Source organism: Necator americanus, chromosome III (assembly GCF_031761385.1).
Source record: "Necator americanus strain Aroian chromosome III, whole genome shotgun sequence".
In the NCBI taxonomy this organism is placed as follows: domain Eukaryota; kingdom Metazoa; phylum Nematoda; class Chromadorea; order Rhabditida; family Ancylostomatidae; genus Necator; species Necator americanus.
In genome coordinates, this window is record NC_087373.1 from 14,299,836 (window position 1) to 14,325,714 (window position 25,879).

Sequence of the window (25,879 nt, forward strand, 5' to 3'; positions counted from 1 at the left end):
GATGGTCACAGTAGTCCTTATTGTCATGTTGAAATATTTGTTGTTAGGTAGAAAGAACGAATAGAGATGAACAGCTAGCAGTAGTTTGTGATAGCTCTGAAAATGTATCGTAAATAGAATTACATAATTCGCATCTTCTATCAGTAACTCGTTATTTGCAACTACATATACGACAGAATCCATTTACAGATCATGGAAATAAGACACGCCGTCATAAACTGGAACTAAAATGTCTCATGTCAAATCGAAGAAACTTGAGCGTACTAAAAAAAGAAGTTACCTATTTCATGGTTTAGGGACTACTCGATAACGACAATAGTTTGATGCGATCTTAGATATCACGAACACTGAAGTAGTTCATTTGCAGGTAAAGAAAATTGAAAACGAAGCTTGCTCATTTTTGTGTGATTCAAATCCAGAGCAAAAGACAATGAAAGTATGCATGTTGCAGTCTTAGACTTCATCCCGTTTAAGGTGACATCGAAACCTACGAACAATCCTGTAAAAAAAGATAGATGCACCTTTTTGTCGCGTAGTCTTAGTGAGGTTATTGCTATCCCAAATCTATTAGGTTGGCCAATGTCCGGGTTCGAGGAAATTATTCGATTATCCGAACTGGCGAGTATTTCTACCGACCTTCCAGATGCCTACTATCAGACACTCTTCGACTCGCTAAATATTGGAGAGTCAAACGTTCAACTAGGTTTTCTTGGTAGAAGTCTGAGGGGAAAGAATGCTAGTGATAAGTTGAAGTACTGAGTTGATAAGTCTTCTGTAACTGATCGATATTTTCGTCGAAATTTTTCGCCAAGCGGACCGGAACAATGTGAAGAGATGTGTTTGGCTGGGTGTCACAAATTAGTTCAACCCGAATAATCTGAAAACGACCAGACCAAGATTATGTGTACGTGATGTCGTTGAAGAAGTTAGTCTGTATGCACTTTTGTGAAAAATGGAGTGACTGGATTTAATGTAATCTCTTTTCAGCAAATCTGTGTGCTTCTGTAATGTTCCACCAACCATCAGATATCTCACGTGGTGTTCAGTGAATTTGTCATCGTTGGTAAAAGATATCAATGGTAATCTGGCAGTGTACGCCACAATGTGAAATGACCGTCGCATTGACTTTCCTCCTCGACTGGTTGATTGTATATCTATAATTCCAGACTATTACAAATGGTTACGAATATAATAATAATATAATACTGTATAATATGTGTAATACGTCAATAAAAATGTCCACTGACCTCATTGAATTTCCTCCAAAACAGAATTATGTAATAACGAGTCAAAAAAATCATGTGTGTGGGAGGGACGAATAAACGAGAGGTGACGGAGCTTGGATAACTTCCATTCGATACCGAACTCAATACTCAGCATTAACAATCACATACGTTAGTTCAGAAAATAAAAAGAAAAGAAAAAAGAAAGAAAAAAACGTGCAAATGCACCACAAATCAAATCAGCAGATTATTGACCGTAATTTTGTGAAGCAACATACTGGCCTTTGTACAGTTCGTAACAGTTTACGAGATCGATCGTTAGATCTAGGGTTCAAACAGTTTCACGAAAGTTGTTTTCTTTTACTGCTTAATTGAAGAAAAAAGAAACGAGCGAAGAAATTTGTATCAAGTTTCTATTTTGAGGATTAAACAGAGAAAAAGTTTGCGGAAAACTTTATTCCATATATGTCTACGATGCTGGTTAAGAACAAGAAATGCATTCAAGAATATATGTAAGAACCTTTAAGAAGAGAAATAGCTTTGTTCTATCCTAAAAGTAGGTGGTAGTTCCTCCACTGCTTTGTGTAAAGCTCTCGCCAACTTTGCATCATTTGATAACATTCTATAGTTGATTTCTGCTCCTTCAGTGTGGACCTAGGTATGAGAATTATCAGAGAAATCTAAAATAGATAAGAAAAAGAAACTCACAATGTTAATGAAATAGTGAAGCATCCTGTAGAAAAAAGGGTCCACCGAAAGTATCGCAAATGTGGTTGGAGAGCAACATCGAGGACCCAAAAAGTGTTTTTATCAAAATTAAAAATAAAATCTAACACTTGATATTGTTCTCGAGAAACACACCAGGAAATATAGGATGGACAAGTCCTATTAGAGAGTTGATCTCTGTCGAAGTTCTTGGATTCTGAAACTCACTTGGTGGAAGTGGAAGGATTCTGCAATTATACAGGAGCGATATATGAATTCAATCTCTTTCCATCCAAAATTCTATCGAAATTTCTTTCCATCCGAGATGATTCAGTTCATTTTTTTATCGTTACACTTGGTAATGTGCGCCCACAAAAGTCTGACTCAGATTAGTTACATAAAACTGGCTAACCTGTGTCTTCTCAGGTGGTCCCTCGTTTCCAAAACTTCTATGCCAAGATCATAGAGGCACTTCATGAGGTATTTGGGTGAAAAATGTGATCCACGCGCGCATGAGGGCTTTTCTTGCATCTTCATTTTTATCCTAAAGAGGTGATAATGATTGACAATTCACTTCACAAAATAGAAACAGTTTATGAATACCTTAGTGCAGCTCTCCGTGACATTAGCACACACGGCAGGATCCCATCTTCTGTTTTACTACCGAACACTAATGCCTAAACAAATTCTCAATAACTTTTTCGAATCGGTGGCCACGATCCTGCGATTTTAACATAGGATTTTCACTCTTGTTCACTCAAATAGGAGCAAAATAACGTTGTTGTCAGCGTGGATGTAAAGGTTAAGCTTTTGTACTCTGACGGGGTCGTCAAGCATAGGTAAAAAGAGAGCGAAGAAACCTTCATGGCTAGAGATTACAGATTATATTTTTAATGTTTTAAAGCATCAAAACAACTCCAATAAAATATGTATTTCTTGCAGAAGCACCCGCAAATACGGTACCCACTTCGTTCCACTCAACATAATTTAGTGAGACTATGCACATCAGTGAGGAAAGAACTCAAGACTAAAGTCTTCTGTAGAATTTATTCATTTATTCTATTTATTTATTTCATTTTATAACAATCAGGAATAGAAGGGACGGAAATTAGGTTGCTGAAGGCAAGAGAAGAATATAATCCTGCGCTCACGTAAGACGGTCATCCATAGGCTTTTTCCCAAAATCTTTGAACAATTGAAGGTTAAATTCACCTTGCAGTTAACTCTATGGTTCGCATGATAGTCTCTACGAAGTCTTAACCGAATTACTGTAATTTAAGACATCTTTAGACATTCTCCATAAGAAGAAATTAATAATTCTGAAATTCAAACAAATGTTATTAGTAATTGCTTTGATTTTCTCACCTTGTTTCTTTCTTTCGAAAATGGGAGAAGGAAAAGTCGAGCATTCTCAGCTACGACAAAAGCTCTTCCGGATACGAATAGAAACCAGTCAGCTGTCTGGAAAGTATAACTAAACGATGCATCTTATATATTCTAATTATCAAAACTTATCATCTTAGATCTGTACAGGAATGCCTCGTTCCTGTAGCAAAACCTAAGTTTATATTACGTACAAGTTTTAGAACTAGACACCTCTCCATGCTTCTGGAAAGTTTCAGCAACTGCGTTCGGCCAGAGCGCCATTTGCGAGGTCCTGCTCGCCATCGAAAACGAATTGCATCCTTTTGCCCATGTCTACAAACATGAAATTGACAGCCAACCCATTCGACTTTTTTTACGTTAAACGCAGCCTCCTACAATTCTGGCTTCTTGTTCTTCTTTATATGCAGAAGTGTCATTTTCTTCTCTTACAATGACGCAATGTAACTCCACAAGGTTTCTGAGGAGCTCCGCAACTAAATCTGGATTAATTATCCAATGTAAATTTATTGCGGACGTAATTTGAACGCAATAACTGACTGCTTGAATTTCTTGAAGAATTCAACGCTGCCGTAGATTGAAGGAGATCGGTTAAAAAAACAGGTTTGATGGTTTGGCTAGGCTGAAAACATCACCGTTTTGAGCGGATAAGCACAGGTACAGTAGCAAGGATTGTTGTTATCCCAAATTCCATTGGCTCCGGTCACAGCTTTAACAGTGTTAAAATTCTTTTTCAAAACGGAACCGATATTATATATGTATATATAATTTCTCTAACAAAAAGAGTTCACCTTGATATTTCAAAAGGGAAATGAGAGAATTGCACTATATACTTCACTTCAACTACGTTCTATCAGCAAAAGCGGTATAGTCGCCGAATGTCTGCCAAATTAGGACACTAAAAGTTGAAAGTCCTTTTCAAAATTTTAATGCTAATGCACAATTTCATATTAGCAAAAAAGAGGAGAATCTGCTATTCAGATACTTCATTGATTTGTCTCCGTTTATTGTGTTGACCTTATGTTTATTTCTACTCGCTTCATTTTTTCCAAACTGTCACGCGAGAAGTTCGTCAATTCCGCAAGTGGCACTGATGGTAAGATCTTCCATATTTTGATGCGAAACCATCAAGGCTCACTCTCTTCCAATCAGGGTCAAGCGTGGTGCTGGGAAACGACACTCTTGTATACGTATATAGAAAGAAACACCAACTAGCAGAAGCAATTTTGTTGAAATGTTTTTGAAATATTGCTACTGAAATATTTCCATATTTTGAAAAAAAAAACTTTTACTCTATTCTATTTTTATTCTAAAACCTATTAAATATCTTTAACTAGTGATAAAAAGATATAATAGAAGAAAAAAGAGAAGTGTCAGGTGCATAGGTCGAATTACAGAGGAACGATGAAAAAAACGAAAAAAAAAATCATCATTGTGTTCACCATGATGATTTTTTTTCGTTTTTTATGACATAGGACAACTCAGAGAAAAGTTTCGACATTTCGCAGAGTCCAATTTTTGAAAGAGAATTAGAAACTTGATAAAATTAGAATTAGAAACTCCTAGAAGATGTAGAATTTAATCCTACATGGTTTTCTGCAGTTTAAAAGTGGGTTTAATTGAATTTAATGTTCAAAATGCTCAGATTCTGTGCGCATTGTTATTCTGGGAGATCACTGATAACTTCGTTATGAGAGAACCAAAAGAAAAAATTTAGATAGTCTTTCAGAGAAGACGTTTAGCTTTAAAACAGTAATATCGCTGTTTTTGCACCTCCTAGTGTTTCTGAAATTTTGATGGCACCATATTTAAAGCTTTCTGATTTTTTTGGGGTTTGTCGCATCTAAATTTTGAGAAAACCAGATGGTCTGGAAAGGAGAGATTTTGCACAGAAGGGTTTCTTGGAGAAACTTTGTAGGGAGCATATCATCTTCCAGTATGCTGTAGCCGATGATTTCCTGTATCAGACGCTATATCAACCGATTAATATGGCTTCCAAAATTTTTGATAGGTCCTATCCTTCCTATCTCTGCCCCATCAAAAATTTGAGATCAAAATCTACTTAAGCTCCAAAAGACTAGGAGGTGGAAAAAACAGCGATATAACTGTTTTGTAACGCAACTCTCTTCCTCTAGAAAAACTAACTGAAAAACATGCTTCTCTTGGTCCGCTTGTCACGAAGTTGTTCGCGATCTTCCATACCAAACAATCTGCACAGAATTCGAACTTCTTTCGTCATTAAATTTCGTTAGGTTCGCTTTAAAACTGATGGAAACTACATATAATTGGATTCTTCATCTTTTAGGAAAAGTTTCAAGTTTCTATCTCTTTTGCAAAAACTTGCTTCAGCGAAGTGTCGAACCCGCGCCGTCCCATTGTTACATATTCGACTCGTTGTACATTTTCAAAACAGCATGTTGGGGCTTCCACACTCTCCTACTCCTGAAAATAACTGTAACACTTTGTTTTTATGCAATCATTCGAATTTATTGATTGTTTTGCACTGCTGTTGTTTATTGTTTGTTTTATAATGTATGCAATTATCTAATGTTACGTAATATTTTGTTCTGGTTATCATGTTATCCTCCATTCACTACTGCCAACCCCACACTGCCTTACCACCCTCCTCCCTTGCAACCCTACCTTTACGACCCCCGATGGGGAAAATCCCATCATTTACGTTCTTTGTGTCCCTTAACAATTCGAAAAGTTTTCTCGAGACATTAGACGAAGTTCTTCTCGTTCTTCCTCCCAGCAATTAACATGAATGAAGTGCTAACGTAGAATGGCCAGAACGTCATGATCATGCTGGTGAGGACAAGGGTTTTTCGTCAGATTACGTGAACTGCTAGTTACTATTTAAGCAGCAATCTGCATGCATGCACCCATACTTCGAAGAAAGAATGAGGAGCAGACATGCGGAATCGTACATTAGAGTGGGATGCCACGAATGCACTTGTCACAATAGTTCACAATGTTTCATTAACAAAACCGCTTGGATATATTGCGCGGTTTTGGTGCACCAATAAACCCGCTGAATCCAATTCCAAGCGCAGGCACACCAATCCGACGCAGCGGGAAGTTTTTCATTGATGCTTAAATCCCATTGAGAAAGAACGAAAGAAGGAAAAATGATTTAATTTCACCAAAATAAAAATGCTGCGCGAAGCGAGCACCAAAAAACTCTGAAGTCTGGCTTTAGCTCGGCGTTCAGAAATGTAATAGTAATAATAACCCATCACTCACTACCTACGTTACCTAGTAAGTCTTTCGTAGTGACTAAGTGGCCCCTTCCGTTTTTTTTTCTTAGGTCCGGAACCATAGCAGAGAACGTGCATTTATCGTTCAAACTAATGATAAAGGATAAAGGATAAGGTTTCTGGCGTTAATCAATCCGCCACGTTCACTTCAATCCAGAATCGTTTGAGGTTCACCAATGTGTAACTGGCCTACACAGTGACTTGCAGAGACTAGCCGATGTGTCAAGTCAGTGTTTTTATCCTCCCAGACAAGTCTAATTACCGTACAGTACCAATTTATCGACCCCGGAGAGGGCTTGGTGAGCACTAGGGCGGATTCGAACCTCCGATCGATTGTGCAGGAAGCGAAATCTCTAACCGCTACACTCGACTCCTCAAACTAATGAATGACTCTATATTTGCATTGGTGTGAATGTCAAATATAAGAATTGTAAGAAATCAGACCTTTGAAATGAAAGCGAGCAGACCAATATTGGCGCCAACAAGGTAAACGACAATGTAGCATGAAGGTGTTGTCCTATAACGCGTCCGAATTCTTCGGACAACCTTCACAGCGGCCATATCAATTAACAAATGACCCATTACCTTCCCACGATGACGATATCATTCGGGTGAGATCACACAGGTGTGGGCGCGCGTAATTCAAAACGAACAAAAGCTTTCCTGTTACGAGAGACGCTTGATGATCCCAATCCTCAATTTCTCGCATAACTCTCTCACTCACTCCCACTTTATGGCTTCTTGCCCTCATCCTTTCCAAGGGGCCAGATTGTCTCGGGATTAAAGGCAGCATACCACGAATCTGAGGTGGTACGAATTTCAGGTGGAGTATTCTTATATGGGTTAGTAGATTATTAAGAAGGAGGTGATTCAGTCCATTTCTTCCTAATTGCCGTAAAAAACGGCTCGGAAGATGCGGCGCGTGCACAAGGCTGGCGCGCTCCAATTGAACTCCTTGTAGGAAATAGCGCACCGGAACGCTCGAAGCCATATCTTCCGGGCCGTTTTTTGCGACAATTAGGAAGAAATGGACGGAATCACCCTCCTCTCCATAATCTACGATCCCGTTTACGAACACTCCACCTGAAATCCGTACCACCTCAGATTCGTGGGGTGATGCCTTTAACTGACGACTTTTTCAGACCTCAGTACACTTTGGGGCTTATTTTTGTACAACACTCTCTAAGGCGACCAATCGAAAAGTTCTGGATGAAATCCGAAGCATTCTTAACAATGACAGGAAGGTTCGTTCTCGACTGTACGAGATAGAGAGAAACGAGAATATGAAACAACAGTCCGTGTTCCCTCAAGTAGTCGGTTCTGCCGTGCCATTTTTGCAAATATAAATGACAGCCGTCGAAATAGCTTGAAAAACAGGCTATAAATCTTTACATTGCGCAGGTAACTAGTAAATAAGGGTAATTTTAGCGAATAAGCACCCTCAAGGTAAGGTACTCACAGTTGTCCTTTTATATAAAGGCAGCATACCACGCATCTGTTGTGATAAGGGGATTCGCGGGAAAAGCTGGAGATGCTGTAGATTGCGGGATCAGGGATTGCCTTTAAATTCCGTGCTAACCTTCAGAAGGTTCTCTTCAACCTTACATGGAAGTTAGAGCCATTGCGGCACGTATTTGTACAAGTGACTTCTAGAATATAAAGCTTGTTGTTGCTCACAAATGACCTACAGCTACTCCTCTTCTGAATTTTTGTTTTTCTTTCATTACCTTCCTGTTGAAAGATTACAGTACAAATTGACTGAACTAAATCTCCTAATTATTTTTCTTGCTTCTTAAATTAAGTGAAAGGTTATGCAAAGGATGGAATAAGTGATTGTGGATTGGAACTTAACTTAAACAGTGTCAAAGTCGAGGTGTTTAAATTAATTTTGATTCTGATTAAGCAAGAATGGGGGAGAATGTGCATTGGTTTCAAACTCCTTTCAGATGATTTCAATGTTTCATGTTGGAATGTATACGGTTTTAATGTTCCAAATGTTTACTGTTTCAAAAAGAAAACAGAATAAGATCGCTACAAGAGGGAAGCGACTTCCAAAAGTGACGAAAACATGGTTCAAGAAGTTAAGAAATCTCAACACGAAACACTCCTCCGTGCAGAAGAATCCTATCTTAGATATCGCGTATCCATTAGCTGGAATCAGAAAAAAGGTTCGCTGTAGTTTGTCATGCTAGGATTATCAAATCCATATTATGTTTTTTTTCTTGAGTGTTTTTTTCTTTCATGCGATAAGTTCATTTAAACTAAGAGTGAGGGATGTTCACGCGTGTTCTAGGAGGTTCTCGCCGTTGGTTAAAAGAAGCGGTCTAATAGGGCGGACACGGGACTTAAGGAACTTTTCTTCTTCCCGTCGCGAAAATTATCACATGTTTTAACTCTTTGATCCCCTGATTATACAATGAAAGTTCTTCACATCACAATCCAGTGAAGAAGTAATGTTGACATCAGACCCATGAAAGTGCCCCTAATATTTTGACGTCACCAAGTTCAGTTGTTTCGACTATAATTGTTATACAAGCGCAGTTTTCCATGGAGAGACGAAATCCCGAGCTATTGTACCGCACTGTACGTATGACTTGACGTCGCGTCCGACAGTTTAGACGTCGCTGGCGCGCAGTGTCTGCAGTTTGCCAAAATTCACTGCGCATTTTTACACGCATCTTCTAAGAATTCTTCTTGAAGTTCATTTCCCTTCTCTTTTCGATTTTCCACTCTTTCTGCTTGTGCAAACGGAACCAGCGAAAAAAGACGATGATATCGATATGAATTGGTTTACAGATTCCTCGCGTTTCTGTGGAAATACTACCTGTTTGGAAGGAGTTTGTGGGAGAAAACGAGCAGTGATCCATGCGAGTTATGAGCGCTGCTTTCTCCTGCTTTTGTTTTCTTCGCCCTTTTGTTGTCCTCCTGCACAACTTTCTTAACTTTTCGATTTGTTCGGTTTTACAGATGGATTTTGTTGTTGTATATCTCTTTTGTGCTTTCTCTTGTTTGGATTTGCTGATAAGAGAAATTATCCATTATGGAAGAAACAAGACAGTTCTTCTATTCTGGCTCTTACGCTTACCATCCGATTAACTTGCGGTTGGATCGTTAATATCCCTTTTTGTTTTTGTTCCAGACAACATGCTGTCTCTGTTGGGTCGGTCAGGCTCGGCAGCTTGTCGTCCGGCTGTGGTTGTTCTGGCCCAAACTCAACCTCAGTCCACGGCGCCTGCTTCTGTTTCTCAGCATGATGTTCCAGAACCTCGAATAAGCTCCCAAACAGCACAGTTCAGGAAGGGTACAGGTGGACGGTAAGATACATTATATAAATGTAGGGAATTATTTCTATGGAACAATCTTATACAATTGTTTATTTTAATATCTTTTGCCAGTATTATGCGGGATTCTTCGAGTTTAGTGCTTCGTTCTCTGGTAATGTTGTTACGGTGTTTGGAGCATCTGGGTTTATGGGACTGCCTGTTGTCAATCGACTAGCAAAGATGGGGACGCAAATTATTCTTCCGTACAGGTGATTGTCATGGGCACTTTCTTCGAAGTTGTTATTTGTTGTATTTTCTCCTAAGGAGTGTATTATTCTATAAACCTGAAAGTATCTAGCTTTTCGTTGTTACTTTGTGGGAGGGGAACTTTTCGTGCGATTTGTATGTATATGTCGAATGCGAAGGTGCAACCCGAAGGAGTTGACCGACGTATTGCAGTGGTCTTTTTTTAAACTTGTCATGTACCTCTCTGGTTTTTTCCTCCTTTAGCCTACATGGAAGGAAAAAGTATCGATTAAAATGCCAGACTTTTGTTTCAAGAATACTTTTTTCTGTTAACTCAAAAAACTAATTTTGTTAGCTGGCGTATTAAAGTCATTAAAGCCGACATCGAACGCAATCGATCGAGAAAGACTTGAATCCTTTTCCAATTGCGTAAGCGGTTGCGCTCAATGTGACGCGGTAGAGCTAGCGGTTGCGATCGAGGTAGAAACATTGCTGAAAACCGGACTGCAGAGATGAGCAAAAGTCCCACCACGTCATTTCGAGTGGAGCTGCTTACGCAGTTGAACTAGGCCTCAGATCGTTTTAACTTTACTGTACTTTAACACTAACTTTTTTCTGTCATAAACCAGTGATGGACACGGTAGTCCACGTCAGGATTGAAAATCATCTTGAAAATCACGCGGTTCTTATATGAACGCCCACAGATAGTCTTGGGGTTCATTGGTTTTCGCTCTTATTTTAAATGAACAATGAATAGGACATAAGTAATGCACAACCAGTTACCTTTTGCATTCCAGACAGGATCCTTATTACATGAGAGAGCACAAAGTTCCCGGTGAATATGGCCAGATTTTATTCTTCCCATTCGAACTGCAGGACGAGGAGAGCATTAGAAAGGTTGAGAAGTTTACATAATTTTTTGTAGTGTTAGGAGGAAGTTTTGTGATTTCTTCGCAGTGCTGCTAGAGGTTTGGCTGAAAAAAAAAATGTCCGCAACAGGGTCCATGTAGGATGAGATGACTTGCTTCTGTCGTTCGCAAAGGCCGTAAAATGATTAATCATCTTTACTTTTATCAAATGCGCATTTGATCTCTTTTTTGGAAATTTAAGTCATGATTGTCGCATTGAAGATGATGGCAAAAGTCGTACATTGAAATAGTTAAGGACCCGGTCGTATGCAGAAATACCACATAACATGATATATACGTTTATTTATTTATTTATTTATAATCATTTGATTGAAGTGTGTGCTTTGTGTGACAGCTTATGCGTAACTTGTTCATCGAAAATAATAGAATGTAAAAAAATTTATATTTATTATGTGTATTCTGCAAGTACATGTACAAGTAATGCATTGAAATTCTGAATTCAGCTTAGTCCCCCCTCTGTCGTACGTTGTAGAAGACATCATGAAAACTCCGAAATAGAGCTAGAAGTTACTATACTATCCTTCGAGCCCGAGATCATAGCGCACAGAACACTGGAGGCATTTTGGATAACCGTTAACAGTCCAAAAATGAACAGAAAGCATGAGTACATTACGATCACAAACAAACTGGCCTTATATCGAGATATGTGCGGATTTTGATCCAAGAGAGGGCAGTCAGGTCCCTATAAAAACCCTTGTGACTCAATTATTCAACTAGTGAGGTAAGGCCTGTCAAATGTGTTGTTCTTTGACTATACTTATTGTCATGCTTTCTATAAGGTGATAAGGCCCTTGAGGGAATGGATCACTGATGATGGCTTTGATCTCCCAGGCTTTGATGAAGGCGATAGCGCCGAAACGTCAGCTGTTACTAAAGATCAATACCAATCTTGGTTACAGCTCAAGCAAATCTATATAAAAACTGTTCTCAGTTCCAATTCTTGTTTGAAAAGAATCACCATAGAAAACACAAAGAAGAACTGAAAATGAGTTGTTAAGGAAACACTCGAGCATCTCAGTAGAAATCGTACTTGATAGCCGAACATCAAAATTAGTTGGATTCTATATCAAACGTAGTATTCCTAGGAAGAAAGTACTTTCGTTAATACCTTTTCTCTGCACTCCTAAAATCGCAGAGAGTGTAGATGCTTGAGAATTGTGCTCCATCTACAACATTTTTGGTTTTGTGTGGTTATATTTATCTTTTCATTTGCTTCAGGCTATAAGGTATTCGAATATTGTCATCAACCTCATTGGAACACGAGTCCCGACAAAGTAAGTTCTTTCTTTCTTGAATTGTAGAAGCTTGTTCATCCATTTCATAACAAAAAGCTTGTCGTAGGGTTACCGAGTTGTCGCTCCCACTTAATCGTGTTAGATTCGAAGTAAAAAAGTTGTAATCAGGCCGAATATACTTAATGTTATGTTTGAATTTGAGGCTCATCAATGTGTCACAAAAAATGATTTTGGCTTATAGTCATTTATTTATGGAGTTTTTGTGTTTTGCAAAAATGGTGTTAGTGTGAGAAGTTAGTTTTATGTTCATGATAAAATGTTGACGTGTTCTCGCTCGAATCCTGTTTGCACCTGAGAGTCAGAGTTGGAAAATAGGTTTAAAATGATGTAACAAACTTATTGAGTCGATACTACCATACTAAACGACTGGTATTTTATTATTATTCCTTGATAACCATCCTGTATGTAAATTTTCTGCGATTTTTTAAAAAATTTTGTACCTATTGGTACCTATTAAAAAGGTCCTACTGAACCCCACATGTATAATACCCATGTCCCAAAATAAGATAGAGTGCTTTGAATCCTCTCCAAATGAAATAAATTTCGGCTACAACTGTGAGAATATATATATATATATATATATATATATATATATATTCGAAACGTTTCTTGAATCTATTCATTAGAATTGACTAGTTTTGTGATGTGCTGCTGCGTTTCATTTTTATCCCCGACTTCTATTTTTACTTCTTTGTTGTAAAGTCCTTTGAGAACGTTCGAGAAGGAAAAAACTGTTCGCCAGAAAACTACTAACCGTGGAAATTCGCTAATCGCATCTATTTCTTCTCTTTGATTTTCTTTCTCATAGTTTTTGCTCAACAGTCTATATAATTATGTTTTGACTAATTCTGAGGTCTCGACCAAATAGATGTTTAAGCCATTAAGCAGATTTAATGCAGGATTTTCTTCTGAAATAATTCAGGAGGTATGACTACTACGAAGTACACGAACGTGGAGCTCGCAGACTCGCGAGGATTTCTCGTGAGATGGGTGTCGATCGATTTATTCATATGTCTGCTCTTGGTGCAAATGTAAATCCTGGCAAAGGGCACTTTGTGAAGGAATCGAATTTTCTTAAAAGCAAGGTAAAAGAGATCGGAAGCAGTTTGCAACTTCCCTTTTTCATCTTTTTTTCGTACCTCATCTTTGTTAAGGCTCTCGGTGAAATTGCTGTGCGTGAGGAATTCCCGAGTGCTACGATTGTTCGACCTTCCTTGATTTATGGAGAGCTTGACGGATTCATTACGTACTATGTGAGTAGATGGAGGAAGACTCCACTCGATTTGGTATATCTGTACAAGAAGGGCGAACACACGTACAAGATGCCTATATGGGTAAGTTACTTTTAAATAACTAAATATCCTTGACTTGTCATCGACGGGGAATTTTTTCAAACGGTTTTTGCAATCAAATAGTATTAATGTTAAATGGGTTACCAGTAGGTCGATCACTTCTTGAGAAACACCTCATATTCTTCCTTTAACGTAATACTTTGAGGGCCTCCGAATTTTGAATATTGAATTCGTTGATTTCATTCTTTTAGCAAGGAGATGTAGCTGCAGGACTTGGTGCCATCGTGAAAGATCCGACATCGGCGGGCCAGACTTACGAGTTTGTGGGCCCTCATTGCTATCAACTCAGCGAGCTAATGGATTTCATGTACCACAAAGCCCACTGTATTAAAGACCTTGGATTCTAGTACGTTTTTTTTTATTTGCCTTTGCGTGTTAACATGACCTTGGGAGAAACGTAGCCAAAAATCCTCTCTTAGAATTTGGTAGAATTGAGATTTGACGTCAGTCTTAGTTGTTCGCTCCTGTTCACGTCTTGATCTCTGATCACTTGTCAGTGTTTTTACAAAATTGGTATTATTAAGTGTTTAAAATGCGTGCATAATGTTACAGCTACCGACGGCATTCGCTTCCTGATCCATATTTCATGCTACTCACTTGGTTTACTGAACAATGGGGTCACTTCTTCAAATGTAAAGTTCCCCTCAATCGGGAATGGATGGAATACGTGGTACGTCTGTCTTTACATCTATTGAAGATCTTAGCTGAAAGAGGCTTCTTACCTTTGTGATAACAACACAAATCAAGGTAAAAAGTGTGATTTGTTTCGCCTCTACTCTCACACAGATCACACTGTTGATTTAATATTTAGTTATCACAATCACCGAATAGTTCTATTATGTATTGATCCTATCATGCCCTGTTCCGTCCAGCACTCACAAGGAAATGAGCTTTTGGTTTGAATTGCTGGCTCATTCATTATTGTTATCTTATCTTTTCTTTTTTAGTTTCTGTAATCCATAAGCGTAGTCGCAATATTATTGTGAATTGGGAGCTCACTATATATTAAGCCTTGCTTACTTTCTGAAAACTAGTTAAAAAATGAACCTTCACTGCAACTATCACATCTTTCCATGTGCTTAGTTTTTTTGAAATTCCTATGAAATCGTCCTTCATAATTGTTGTACTGTCTTCTTCTGAAAAATATGCAGAGATTGAGGCAAGATTGCGTAAGCAGGCGGGCAACGCTACCTCATAATAGTGAGTAGAAATCATAAAGCAGTGTGCTATTATCCCTACACTGAGAGGTTTTTGCTGAAGGCTAATTGTCTCAGGATTCTGAAGATCCACGCCTGTCGTAACGAAATTCCTAAGAGGATGTTAATTTTGTCTTCAATCGGCATAGTTAAATAGTTCAGGAGGTGAAAGACGATGTGCTAACCGGTCAACGAACTCTAGCCGATCTGGGCATTAGGCGCCTTACTGAATTTGAGTTCGCTGGAGGACGACAAGCGTTCTACCAGTCATTTTTCAAGTACTTCGAAGAAGGGTATGGAGAACTGCCGCAACCTCCTCTTCCACTGAGGTCCATTTACTGTAGTCCATTCCATTTATCTTCGTCATCGTATTATATTTTTTAATCTTTTATTTCTTTAGATCACCACCGATTATCAAAAAGCAGGGCACGGAAGGGAAGTCTGCGTTTGGTAAAGGATTGGCGTTTAACTAGGTGATGCCGATCCAGTGGACGAAAATTTTCTGTAGTTTATATAGTAAGAGTATCGTGCATTTTGCTCGTACACAACAGATTTTTCTTTTATAGTAGTGAATTGTAAAAATAGGAATAAAAATAGAGTTGGCAAGGTGTTAATCTGCTATGCTGGGATTGAAAATAAAGCTTCATCTCTTTGTTTTCAGCTTTCTCAACAGCTGCGAGTTGAGTGGCTGTATTTCGCATAGCAACAAACCCACCCTTTTGATGTATTTTTAATGTATCCTATTAACCTTTCAAATGGTTATTCGTACACTCTCAACCAATCACATCATCAGAACGGTGTTTATAGTCAAAAAAACTAAATTGTTGGAAGACGGCGTACCTGGGTTCTACCGCGTAATAAGTTACGTTACTGGCTATACGGGATCACGTAGTGCTCCTGCACATGCATTACATTGCTAGATTGCTAGGGAGTTTGATCGCGCTCATACTGAAGTACAATTCCCCTTCCCTCTCCCTGTTCGTGGAGAGATCACAACCTTTCATAATAATCAGACCAATTTTATGATAAGCCGCATTTAAGCACTTATTTGAGGACTTACATCTGGGAAACGATGGCATTGGGCTTATATTTGTCTTCTTTGAAGGCTCTAGTTTTTTTTTTCTAGATTTTTTCAGCTCCTAGTTTCCCTGCGTAAGCTTCAGCTTGTGAATTGTTTATGGTTGCAGTTGAAATATCTCACATTATTCTACTACTATCCAAGGCTGATGTAGCTCTATTGAAGAGCAGTTCTAGACACGAAGTTTTGTGAAAGTGTATTTTCTTGTTTGAAGGCTTGTTTATTCTAGCACATTCATTTGAGATAACACGTTAATCAAATACAATTTTGACGGCATTCAAAATTCTACTCAATCTAGAACTCTAGATCTCAGCTATTGTTAACTATTATTATTTAAAACTGAAGAACTGAAAGAAAACTGAGGAAGACCGCGACGTCTAGGCTGCTGCGGTGGTGCTGCTCATGTTGGCCAAATTTGACTAAAAAAAACCCCATTAGGAACATGTCCAGGTTCGAGCCGCGGTCCTTAAAGTGGTGTAATGGGAGGCGCTGGATTAATAAAAGTGTAGTTCTTGGTGCTTGTAGAGTTTTCTCTCGGCATCAAAAGTACTGAGAGTTTTACAACCCACTTTTGCTAACTTTAGCAGTGGAAATTCATTTTCCAACATTTTATATTGTTCATATCATCTGGTTCATCTTCTTCGATATATGTGACATTAGCGGGAATAAGGGATATTACGACGAACATATTCAAATCTGATTGTCTACCTGCTCGTGCTGGCCCCGTAGTTATGCATTCAGGTGTGCGCATTGGGAACGTACGAGCTATATAGCCTGCACAGCTATATGGCGCAAGATTACCGTATATTGCGAAAATATGGTGTTGTCCACCACATACGCCAGACCCCATAACCTGAAAGGTCAAGTGCCTGAAGAGAGCATGGAATCCTAGGAGAAAAATTTGGAATGAAATCTGGAATCAATTTTTCTTGTCGTCACGTAGAACTTCAGAACGCTGTCGAGTGAAATCCAACCGCCCTTTCTAGGCTTCTATCTCTGTGTGCTGTAGGAAACACGCATTAGAGAACGGCGGGTCATCGGTATCGGAGACTACACTACCTACTGCGGCGGTGTTGATGTAAAGAATAGTTGGTAACTGTGAGGAACGAGGAATTTACGACTGGGTTGCTGGAGAACAACGGCAGCCACGAGAAAGATATTTAGCAAAAATGCGTCGAAGCCACTTCTCCATTTGACTCCTTAACGAAATGTCTGTGGTCGACCCCCATAACCAGCGAAGTCAAGGTGCGCGTCTACCTATCCGCAATTTGCCCCCATCATGATGTACGGACCGGAGACTTGAGCAGACCGTCTACGGTGATGGAAAGGCTTGATTGCACGAAAAGGAAGCTGCTTAGACGGCTGCTTGGCTACTTTAGACCTAGGGTATGTCACAATGAAGATTTTTGCGCAGTTGATGTGCAATTATACCGGCGGATGACACGTGGAAGATACCTACATCTTGCACCACCATCAATTGGCTACAGAAAATCGTCTTCGTTTTTCTGGACGTGTATTAAAGAGATCAGCAGATCGCCTTCTTCAACGAATCTTGAGAAGTTTGTCTGGTTCGAGCTGGAAGAAGGCACCTGGCCCTAAAACGAAAGTTCTGAACTGAGGTGGTGAAAGAAGACCTGACACTCGGTGTGGATAGGTAGCTTAGGCGAGACGTAAGGTTTTCCAGAATATGGAATAGCGACGAATGGATTGATTCTGTGCAAGCTCTCGCAGAAGATCGGGAATGTTGGGCAGAGCTGTGTTCAAGGACGGCACACCTCGGCAAAGATGCCGGCAATCGCGTTAGGCGATGACATCAGCCCGCCGATCAAAGTAGCTAAGAAAAGGGGAAAATACAGGACGAGAAAACATGTTTGCATCTGTCATCGTTGTTCAGTCAAGCGGTTATATAGTTTTCATGAAGTATCAAAAATCTGCTACGATTTCTGCTATACTCTCATTATTTTCAAATATCTACTCGGAATCCTAGAAAATTAAAAGCAAAATGTACAGCTTTGAGTCTTTTTCCATTTGTTCATTTTACACGAAGGAAGTGTTAAAGGAACGGAGATTATATTTGGATCAAAAAGACTTGGAACCTGGTGCAGTTTCTTTGGCGGCTGCGCTGGAAGTGGCGCTGTGGAGCGAGCGGCTACGATCACGTTGGGATAATCGAGAGCCCTACCTCAATTCCTGTGAAACAGCAGCAGGCTTCAGATGGTTTTGGCCCGATTTCACCACTAACTGTGATCAGTCAATGATCTTCTATTTTGTAAGCACATACATATCCAGACCGCAGCTCTTGACATACTTCAGAACGAGTTTTTTCTTTATCTTGAAAATCAACTAATGCAGACGCACGCTTGCGAATGAATTAGTGAAGATACAGTCTGCTCAAAGGATCTGACGGGTTGGTGCAATTGTGTAGTCGGTTGCGGTGCTGGCGAGACCCACACTAGCCCCAATAGGGGTACGGAGCTCAGTGAGCGCGCCACTTAATATGCAACCGCCCACGCAATCGCACCAAGTGTCAGATCGTTTTCACTTTATGCATTGCATGAATATTATCTGTTTTTAAGAAGCCTACGGTTGCGCGGCGATTTGTGTAGAGAATTCTACGTTTCTTGTAAAAAATTCGTACTACAGTAGTATTTTTTTTGGTAAACTATTTCCTGGATTTTATCTGGTAAGCCTTACTCGATTGAATCTACGAATTGTCGATGGTTCTGCTTGGCGACTTCACTTCCGAAAATGTCGTGATTGGTCGTTGACGCTGACTTTACTGACATCCATCTTTATCTCATGCCCAGCCACCGAAGTAATGAAAACCCCTGCGCTACCTTGAGCAATGAACCCGATTGTAGCAGCTAGAAAACACCTAGAAACGTCGAGCATTCAACAATTTGTAGGCGACATGTACGCGAAACCACTTATTGATATGAAAAAAGTGACATCTTGGAACAAGTCGAAGGTTATGGGAGGAACAAGGTAACTTTTTATCATTTCGCCACTCTCATTACTCCAATACTTCGCGGAAAAGTTACCTCGTGGAAACCCAAAACAACCCGTTGACAAAAACATGTGGAGTAGGCGATTAGGACGACGTATGGCATATCGTAGAACTTTCTTTCGAGCATTCCATTGTGCAAGCACGAACAGATTTTATGCGCTTTTACTCGAGTAATTATTTCTCGTTCTCGTGAAGCGATTCATAAAAGTTTGTATGCAGATTCATTTGACCTCCACATATATTTCAATCGGTATGAAATCGGAAATTAAAGAAAGCGATGAGACATTTTAACCTCTAGGAGCCAAATCATAGCAGTAACTTGGGGAAACGTGAAGGATTTTGAAGACATAGAAGACACTGAGCAGTACTTATAACAATAGCTACATCCCCTGTCATACGGAGCCTTGAGGTCGCCGTCTGTCTGTCTGTCTGTTTTTTTTGCCTGTCATTGTAATTTGTCTGTTCATCTGTGATGTCATTCTTTCGACAAAAAAAACTTTCAAATTCAAGTGAATTTTGTCTGAGTTAGATTTATTAATGAATTTTGTGTGACGTTAATGTATCTGTAATTCCTCCTTTAGCCATTTTCTAGGCGCGGAACTGCCGAGTACCGTAATTTTGGGAAATAATGAACCACTTCGTTACTACCATAACAAATTGTGATATTGGTAAATGTCGAAAATCATTCTAGAATTCCTAACTCTCCTCAGATCTCTGCGATTTTCGAGCTCAACAGTTCATGTGAAGAAACAATCAAGCATATGCTATTCTTTGATATTTATTTATGTCATTTTTATCATTTGTTAAATGAAATAAATACTCTTAAGTTTCTCCAGCTGTTTGTTGGAGCCTCAAAAAAAGATTTTTTACTTTACGAATATCCCCATCTCCATCCCATCCCAACGAGTAAAGAAAAAATACATTGAAAATCAGTAAAGAATGGTGTCGATTTGCACTACGGTTGGCGTATCCATATTAGCAATGTCAAATTTCTAAAGTGCAACATAAAGAGAGCTTTGTAGAACAGGGTTCTGCAGAAAAAATAAGTTACTGTATTTTACAAGTATACTGTATTGTGTGGAGGGCGCTCAGTAGGAACCCGAGCTAATTGGGTGTAGCCGACAAGGCAGAACAAGACAAAACATGACAAGACAAGACAAGACAAGTTAACACAAACCAATTGACACGTTTCAAAGTTTACTCATATGAAAACATCTGAGCATATAAATGGTGCAAAACGTTCGCGAAAGAGGGACCCGACGCCGACGAAGGATGGCGCAATGGCGGATTTCAAAGAAGAATTGGAATCTACTGGTTACCCTGTCAGGGGAACGGTAAAAAGGGTCCCGGCGGATTCTCCGCGAATGTCTCCGAGGCATAACGTGCCCAGTGGATATGCCGGCGGACAAGCGAACGTACCTCGACGAGGTCACGCTCCAGTCGTTCATGAAGACGCAGACAACCGTATTAGATGTTCTTCTAGCCACAGAGACGCAGGAAACTGCGCAGTTACAAGGAAATATGCAAAAAAGAGTGGTGTGAGCTGTCAAAATTACCGAATAAGTCGAAGAATAATAGTGTTAGATAGAAGTACATGAGATTTGTATGGTGTTCTAATAGAGAAAGGGAGAGAGTTTGCCTTTATACCTCCTTCAGAAAGTCTAGAAATCTTACCAAATTTGAACTCTTTTTCTTCCTGTAAGTTCCAAGAAGTCAGAGATGCAGAAGATCAGGAATAAATTAGGCTAAGAAAACTTGGGAGTTACAGGATAACGATAATTCTCATTACCGTTACTATTGAGAGCTGGAATATTACGTTTCAAAGAAAATTTTTATACACATAACATCAAAATTAATTATTATATAAAAAAATTTTTAGGTTTGTCCCTTACTTACACGCACACGCACTATCGCCGAGTAAATCTATTTAAATAAATCTATTTATTATTATTACTATTATTATTATTATTTATTATTATTATTTACCTATCTATTCTAAAATAAATCTATATATTTATTTATTCACTGAAAACACCTGCAGGTGTGCCATAAAACAAAAAAAAAACAAGATGGAACAGAGCTCATTAGAATTTCGCCTGAAAAATGTGCCGCTTTGTTACGGAGACGACTTTATGTGTATGATATATCTCCTTCCTGCCGTAGCAGTGAAAGTTCGGCTTCAAGCTGGCCTCTGGTTACTCATTTCATTGCATTTTGAAGTTCTCAGATCACTGGTAAGGTTTTGAGTCCTAACTTGTCTTAAAGGGATCACCCCAAGAATCTGGAGTGGTTCGGGTTTCAGGTGGGTTATGCCTATATGGGGCCGTAGATTATGGTAAGGAGGATGATTCCGTCCATTTCTTCCTAATTGCCGTAAAAATAGCCCGGAAGATGTGGCTTCGAACGTTGTGTGGCGCTATTTCCTACAACGAGTTCGATGGGATCGCGCCAGCCAAAGTAGATGCACCGCATCTTCTGGGCCTCTTTTCACGGTAATTAGGAAAAAAAATGGACGGAATCACCCTCCTTCCATAATCTGCAACCCCGTATAGACATAATCCACCTGAAATCCGCACCACACCAGATTCGTGGGGTGATGCCTTTAACTAGTGTTGTCTTGTCTCGTCGGCTGCACCCAATTAGCTCGGATACCTCCCGCTCGGGTACCCGTATTTATTATATTTTTGTTTTATATTATTATATATGAAGGATATATGAATTGCTATAAATAAATAAATATATACATGCATATATATTGTTATTATATATGAGTGTGAAGAAGAACATTAATTTTTATGAAAAATAATATGAGTAATATCAATATATGAAGAAAAACCATAAGGAGATCAAGAAATTGGATTTTGTAACAGCCACCAATTTTTTTGTATTGCATTTTTATTCAACATCAACGTCTTATCACTTGTTTCTCAGAGATCGATTCTAGACATCTTTGTCAGTGCTATTAGCTGCGAAAATTCTTTGGAAATGAGGAAAAAAACGATCTTTTCAAGCACTGGTAGAATGTAATCAGATTTACCCTCGGCTTCGAAAAACAAGCAACAATTGAAGGTGTAGGTGATACCAACTAAGTATGGAACAGTATACACAAAAAAGGAACGAATTCGTTGAGTCTCTCAGTTCTATTTTAAAAAAAGTTTTCTTAAGCATTCAATTTCAGACAATTATCTTGTTTCGCTGGCTTCCAATGCTCTCTTTTTTTCTCGAAATGCGTGTTCTTGCAAACTACTTAAATATTCTTTCTTCTCGCTATTATTTTCCTTTATGGATGACATTTATGTTTATGGCAGACTTTTGGCGTTTACTCCAGACTGCTTCTTCTGACGTCACGAGGACACACCCTTAGCTTGAAGCGGTCGAACGTCGTCGTAGCTGCACAGTTTTCTGCTTTTTACAAACGAAACGTTAGACAAACATGACTGACGAGCGCCGACTGACACACCCTTCGCACAGGAAAATTAAATGGGTCATGTTTAAGGGTGTAATGATAATGGCGCTATCACCATCATGGATCTAATGACGAAGGCGTGCGTCCTTGCGGCTTCTTCTACGCGTCTAAAGCGATTTTATCTCTTTTTTTTCTGGCCGAAACGCCATTAATCATAGGACTTTGAGGACGTTTCGGTTATTACGTCAGGGCCGGGTGCGGCTTAGCCGAAAAAAAAGAACAGCGCATTAACGCCCCGGTTCTGCCCTTGTTTTCTGCAATTACAGAAGAGAATTTAGAGGACGTGTGTAGTTCGACGCTCCTGCTTCAACGGCGCCCGGAAGATAAATGCTCATGTAAAGAAATGTGCACATAGTAACGTACGAGTAATGCATTCCTTAGTTCTCTGGGTTCCATGACCTGCTTAGAATTGTTCCAGGAACAATAATAAAACCGTTTCAATGCACTGGGGGGTCGCTCTTCTGTAATGCTATTACAACAGGAAATCTGCAGCGGATGCGCGAAAGAATCGCGGCAGATCGTTATCGACGATGCGGCAGTTCCTTGAAATCACAGCGGCAACATTTCTCATCCAGCATTCATCGCGCGATCTCCGACGCTGTGACGGGCGTGGAAACGCCCGTAGCGCGCGATGGGTGTGGACGGTTGCCTGCTGTCGTCGTCGTCGTCGTCAACTCGTTCTATGTACGTGCCCTCTCCGATCAGATGGCATACGGTAGCGCCGCCACACATGCAGAGACATCAAACTCCACCTGTTGGCGGTCACAAGAAAAAACGACCGCTCACAGTCTTTCTTGCGGGGAGTTCCGGATCTTGTGTTTGGAGTTTTTTTTTCAAAACGTTATTAGAAGAAAGGCTTATTGTTTGTTGTAATTGAGACATACAATGCGCTTGGTGTGTCGTAATTCAAGAATAAAGCTAGGGAAAAAAATCGCTCGATGTCGCATCGTCGATTGTGGAAAATAAAAGGCGACAAGCTGGGCTTTGTTGTGACAAGCAAGATCTTTAAATTGAGTACTGAGACACCATTCTTGTTCTGATGGATAACAGCTGAATCCGATCCCAATGTAAATGTTTTCGAGGTCGTAGCAGAAGGAATACAATGGAGGTCGAATTATTCGCACTTCATTCCTTCCGCACCCGTGCTATCCATACGTGCAATACGATGATTCTGGTTGATTTTCTTGCGCAAGCTTGGTGCAATACCATACACTTTGTTTTCGGACCTGACTGTTCGTCGTATATCGTATCATATTTAGTACCATACATATGGATGCAGATTGTGTCTGAAGTGTAAGGACTTCAGCCACATTTAGATGTCCCTTGTATAACAATATAGCCAGGCCACGCCCAGATATGCCCAAGCGAACTTTATCCACTTGGACAAATTACGCTGGGTATGTGCTCTGAATCAAGAAAAAGGGGATGCAGGGCAGAACTGTTTTCCTTTCCATTTCATTCACGATAGAAAAAGTGGCGAAGGTCAAGTCTAAAGATGACAGAGGGTGCATTTGAGGTATTGTTTCAGTCGTTTTTCACTCGTTGAGTGACCCTGACATAAGAACATATGGCACTCAAATTATATGCGCTAGTGTTCTCAATTACTGCGTAAAAACATCTGGAAATGGAAGGTAAGCGTTTTGTATAAGTGCATCTGGTCAACGAAAGACTGGATATATCGATACCTTCCGAAAATGCCAGATATCTCGCACCGTTTATAACAAAAACCGGAGAACTCTTGTTTTATGTATCTGTTTGGTTCATTCTTTTTCACTGTTATGCTCAGCTTCTTCTTGGAGATGCTTTTCGAGAATCAAGTGAAGTATCACGGATATTGGGTCCATTTCTGGGATTCGGTTGCAGACAATTTTAGTAATGGACTCTACCCTCTGCTCTGTGAGTTTTGCTGAGTTCCAAGCCATTCAAATTAAAAGGTTACTAATGTGCTGAATTTTTTCAAAATAATTGTTTCCCCCACGATCAACGAAAATCCTTGATTTTTTTATTGTTCTAGTTGTTTTATATGTGAAGTGCGCAATCCGTATGCATGAATAAAAAAAGGAAGCAAATAAATAATTAGATCGTCTCAGACATCCAAGAGCTTGAAGCTGGGACCACAAATATTAACCCTGTCCAAACTCTATGTTTACGTGGACACGACACATATGGGCGGAATTCTCATCAAACTAGACCATGTATTTGAGAAAAGAAACTCTGGAACTTTTTACATTCCTCTTTAAAGCCCTAAATTTTGAATGCGATTAGGACACCGCCCTACTAATTCCATTTCGGACCGTATATGGCCAGTGCGAAAAGAAAAGACATTCAAATGGGTGGGTTAACGAGCTGACTTACTAATTGGTCGTCTGGTACGAAAGTAAAACAGAAAGGTTTTGTGAAGGGGCCTTCACGTTGCTAATATTTAGATTACTAAGGGGTCGATTCGCCTAGGATTTGAAGAAATGCAGAAACTCGTCGATCTTTCTGGATTTTCTTCGGATGATTTCGATTTCAAATAGGTCACGATACCCGCCACGAAGTTTGGCTATGATTTTAAAACCCTTGACGACTTTGACACAAATGTGTTGCCGTGAAAGAAAAAAAAATAAACAGGATTTACGAATGTCAATAAACAATGATCTTCCCGCAGAAAGCAAAGCTAGGAGCAGTTGAATATTACAGTCTTTGTTATGCGAACATGGAACGAAGCTCTAGAAAAGAGAAAAATTATTGGGATCTGTTGCCTCCCGCTCCTCTTCGGCCGTTCATTTCGTTTTTCAAGACTAATGCTGGTGATAGTGGCTAAAAATATCCGGTATTCGATTGGATGTCGTAGTCCTCGTCTCTAATTGTGAACACACTGGACTTTTTTTTCTAACGAGCGTTTCAGAAATCAACGAACATGTTTTGATAGTTTCGCGCCCTTCCAGAAAAACAGCTGATATTTCCGCAAAATCATCCCCCCCCCCTTCTCACATTTTCTTCATTTCTAAAATAAACAATGAACTTTAGGGAAGAACTGGCTTCTCGACTCATCTACCATAGTTGCATAAAAATAAAAAAAAGAAGTAATATGCAACCATTTTCTAATAGGAAAACAGTCTGGTTGATCCAAACTCTATGGAACTCTCCTCAATGTTCTATCCCTTCTATGTTACACTTTTGTTGCTTTGACCCAAAAGAAGAACAACCATCCTATGCGTGATGGTAATGATCAGCGTGATTATACGCCATCAATCACTCGAATTGATGATAATTGATCACATGAAATCACTATGTTATTCGTTGTAATACTGTATCGCATGAACGCTCATGTTTGGGGGAGATCACCCCCGTTAGGTAAACAACACCGGTGAATTCACACGATTCGAACGCCACCCGCGTTGGTCAAATGCGCTCGATTCCAAACAGAACACACAGAAACGCACACAGGAAGGGTGTGGCTTATCCATATCAATTCCGTGTCTCGGCCATCC

The 25,879-nt window shown here is 39.6% G+C and overlaps 2 protein-coding genes across 5 annotated transcripts; one reads left to right on the plus strand and one right to left on the minus strand.

The window, feature by feature from the left end:
- Nucleotides 1-1,768: 1,768 nt before the first annotated feature.
- RB195_009560 (uncharacterized protein) lies at nucleotides 1,769-7,153 on the minus strand (the record flags this gene model as incomplete). Of its 2 annotated transcripts, XM_064190164.1 has the most annotated exons (10): nucleotides 1,769-1,877; nucleotides 1,932-1,956; nucleotides 2,085-2,176; nucleotides 2,341-2,472; nucleotides 2,532-2,605; nucleotides 3,294-3,389; nucleotides 3,525-3,626; nucleotides 3,690-3,787; nucleotides 3,852-3,933; nucleotides 7,016-7,153. In XM_064190164.1, the coding sequence occupies 10 exons, from the start codon at nucleotides 7,151-7,153 to the stop codon at nucleotides 1,769-1,771; spliced, it is 948 nt and encodes a 315-aa protein (XP_064047747.1). The 2 variants fall into 2 exon arrangements, with proteins under 2 accessions (XP_064047747.1, XP_064047748.1); XM_064190165.1 differs by lacking the exons at nucleotides 1,769-1,877; nucleotides 1,932-1,956 and having other exon boundaries at nucleotides 2,053-2,176.
- A 534-nt stretch (nucleotides 7,154-7,687) lies between these two features.
- RB195_009561 (uncharacterized protein) lies at nucleotides 7,688-15,325 on the plus strand (the record flags this gene model as incomplete). 3 transcript variants are annotated; one of them, XM_064190167.1, is made up of 12 exons in its annotated part: nucleotides 7,781-7,815; nucleotides 9,368-9,408; nucleotides 9,711-9,885; nucleotides 9,993-10,103; nucleotides 10,878-10,977; nucleotides 12,228-12,283; nucleotides 13,227-13,389; nucleotides 13,459-13,638; nucleotides 13,848-14,002; nucleotides 14,209-14,326; nucleotides 15,015-15,181; nucleotides 15,253-15,325. In XM_064190167.1, 12 exons carry the CDS (start codon nucleotides 7,781-7,783, stop codon nucleotides 15,323-15,325), a joined length of 1,374 nt encoding a protein of 457 aa, XP_064047750.1. The 3 variants fall into 3 exon arrangements, with proteins under 3 accessions (XP_064047749.1, XP_064047750.1, XP_013293497.1); XM_013438043.2 differs by lacking the exons at nucleotides 7,781-7,815; nucleotides 9,368-9,408 and having other exon boundaries at nucleotides 9,716-9,885; XM_064190166.1 differs by lacking the exons at nucleotides 9,711-9,885; nucleotides 9,993-10,103; nucleotides 10,878-10,977; ... (5 more) ...; nucleotides 15,015-15,181; nucleotides 15,253-15,325 and having other exon boundaries at nucleotides 7,688-7,815; nucleotides 9,368-9,449.
- Between the last annotated feature and the right edge of the window lie 10,554 nt (nucleotides 15,326-25,879).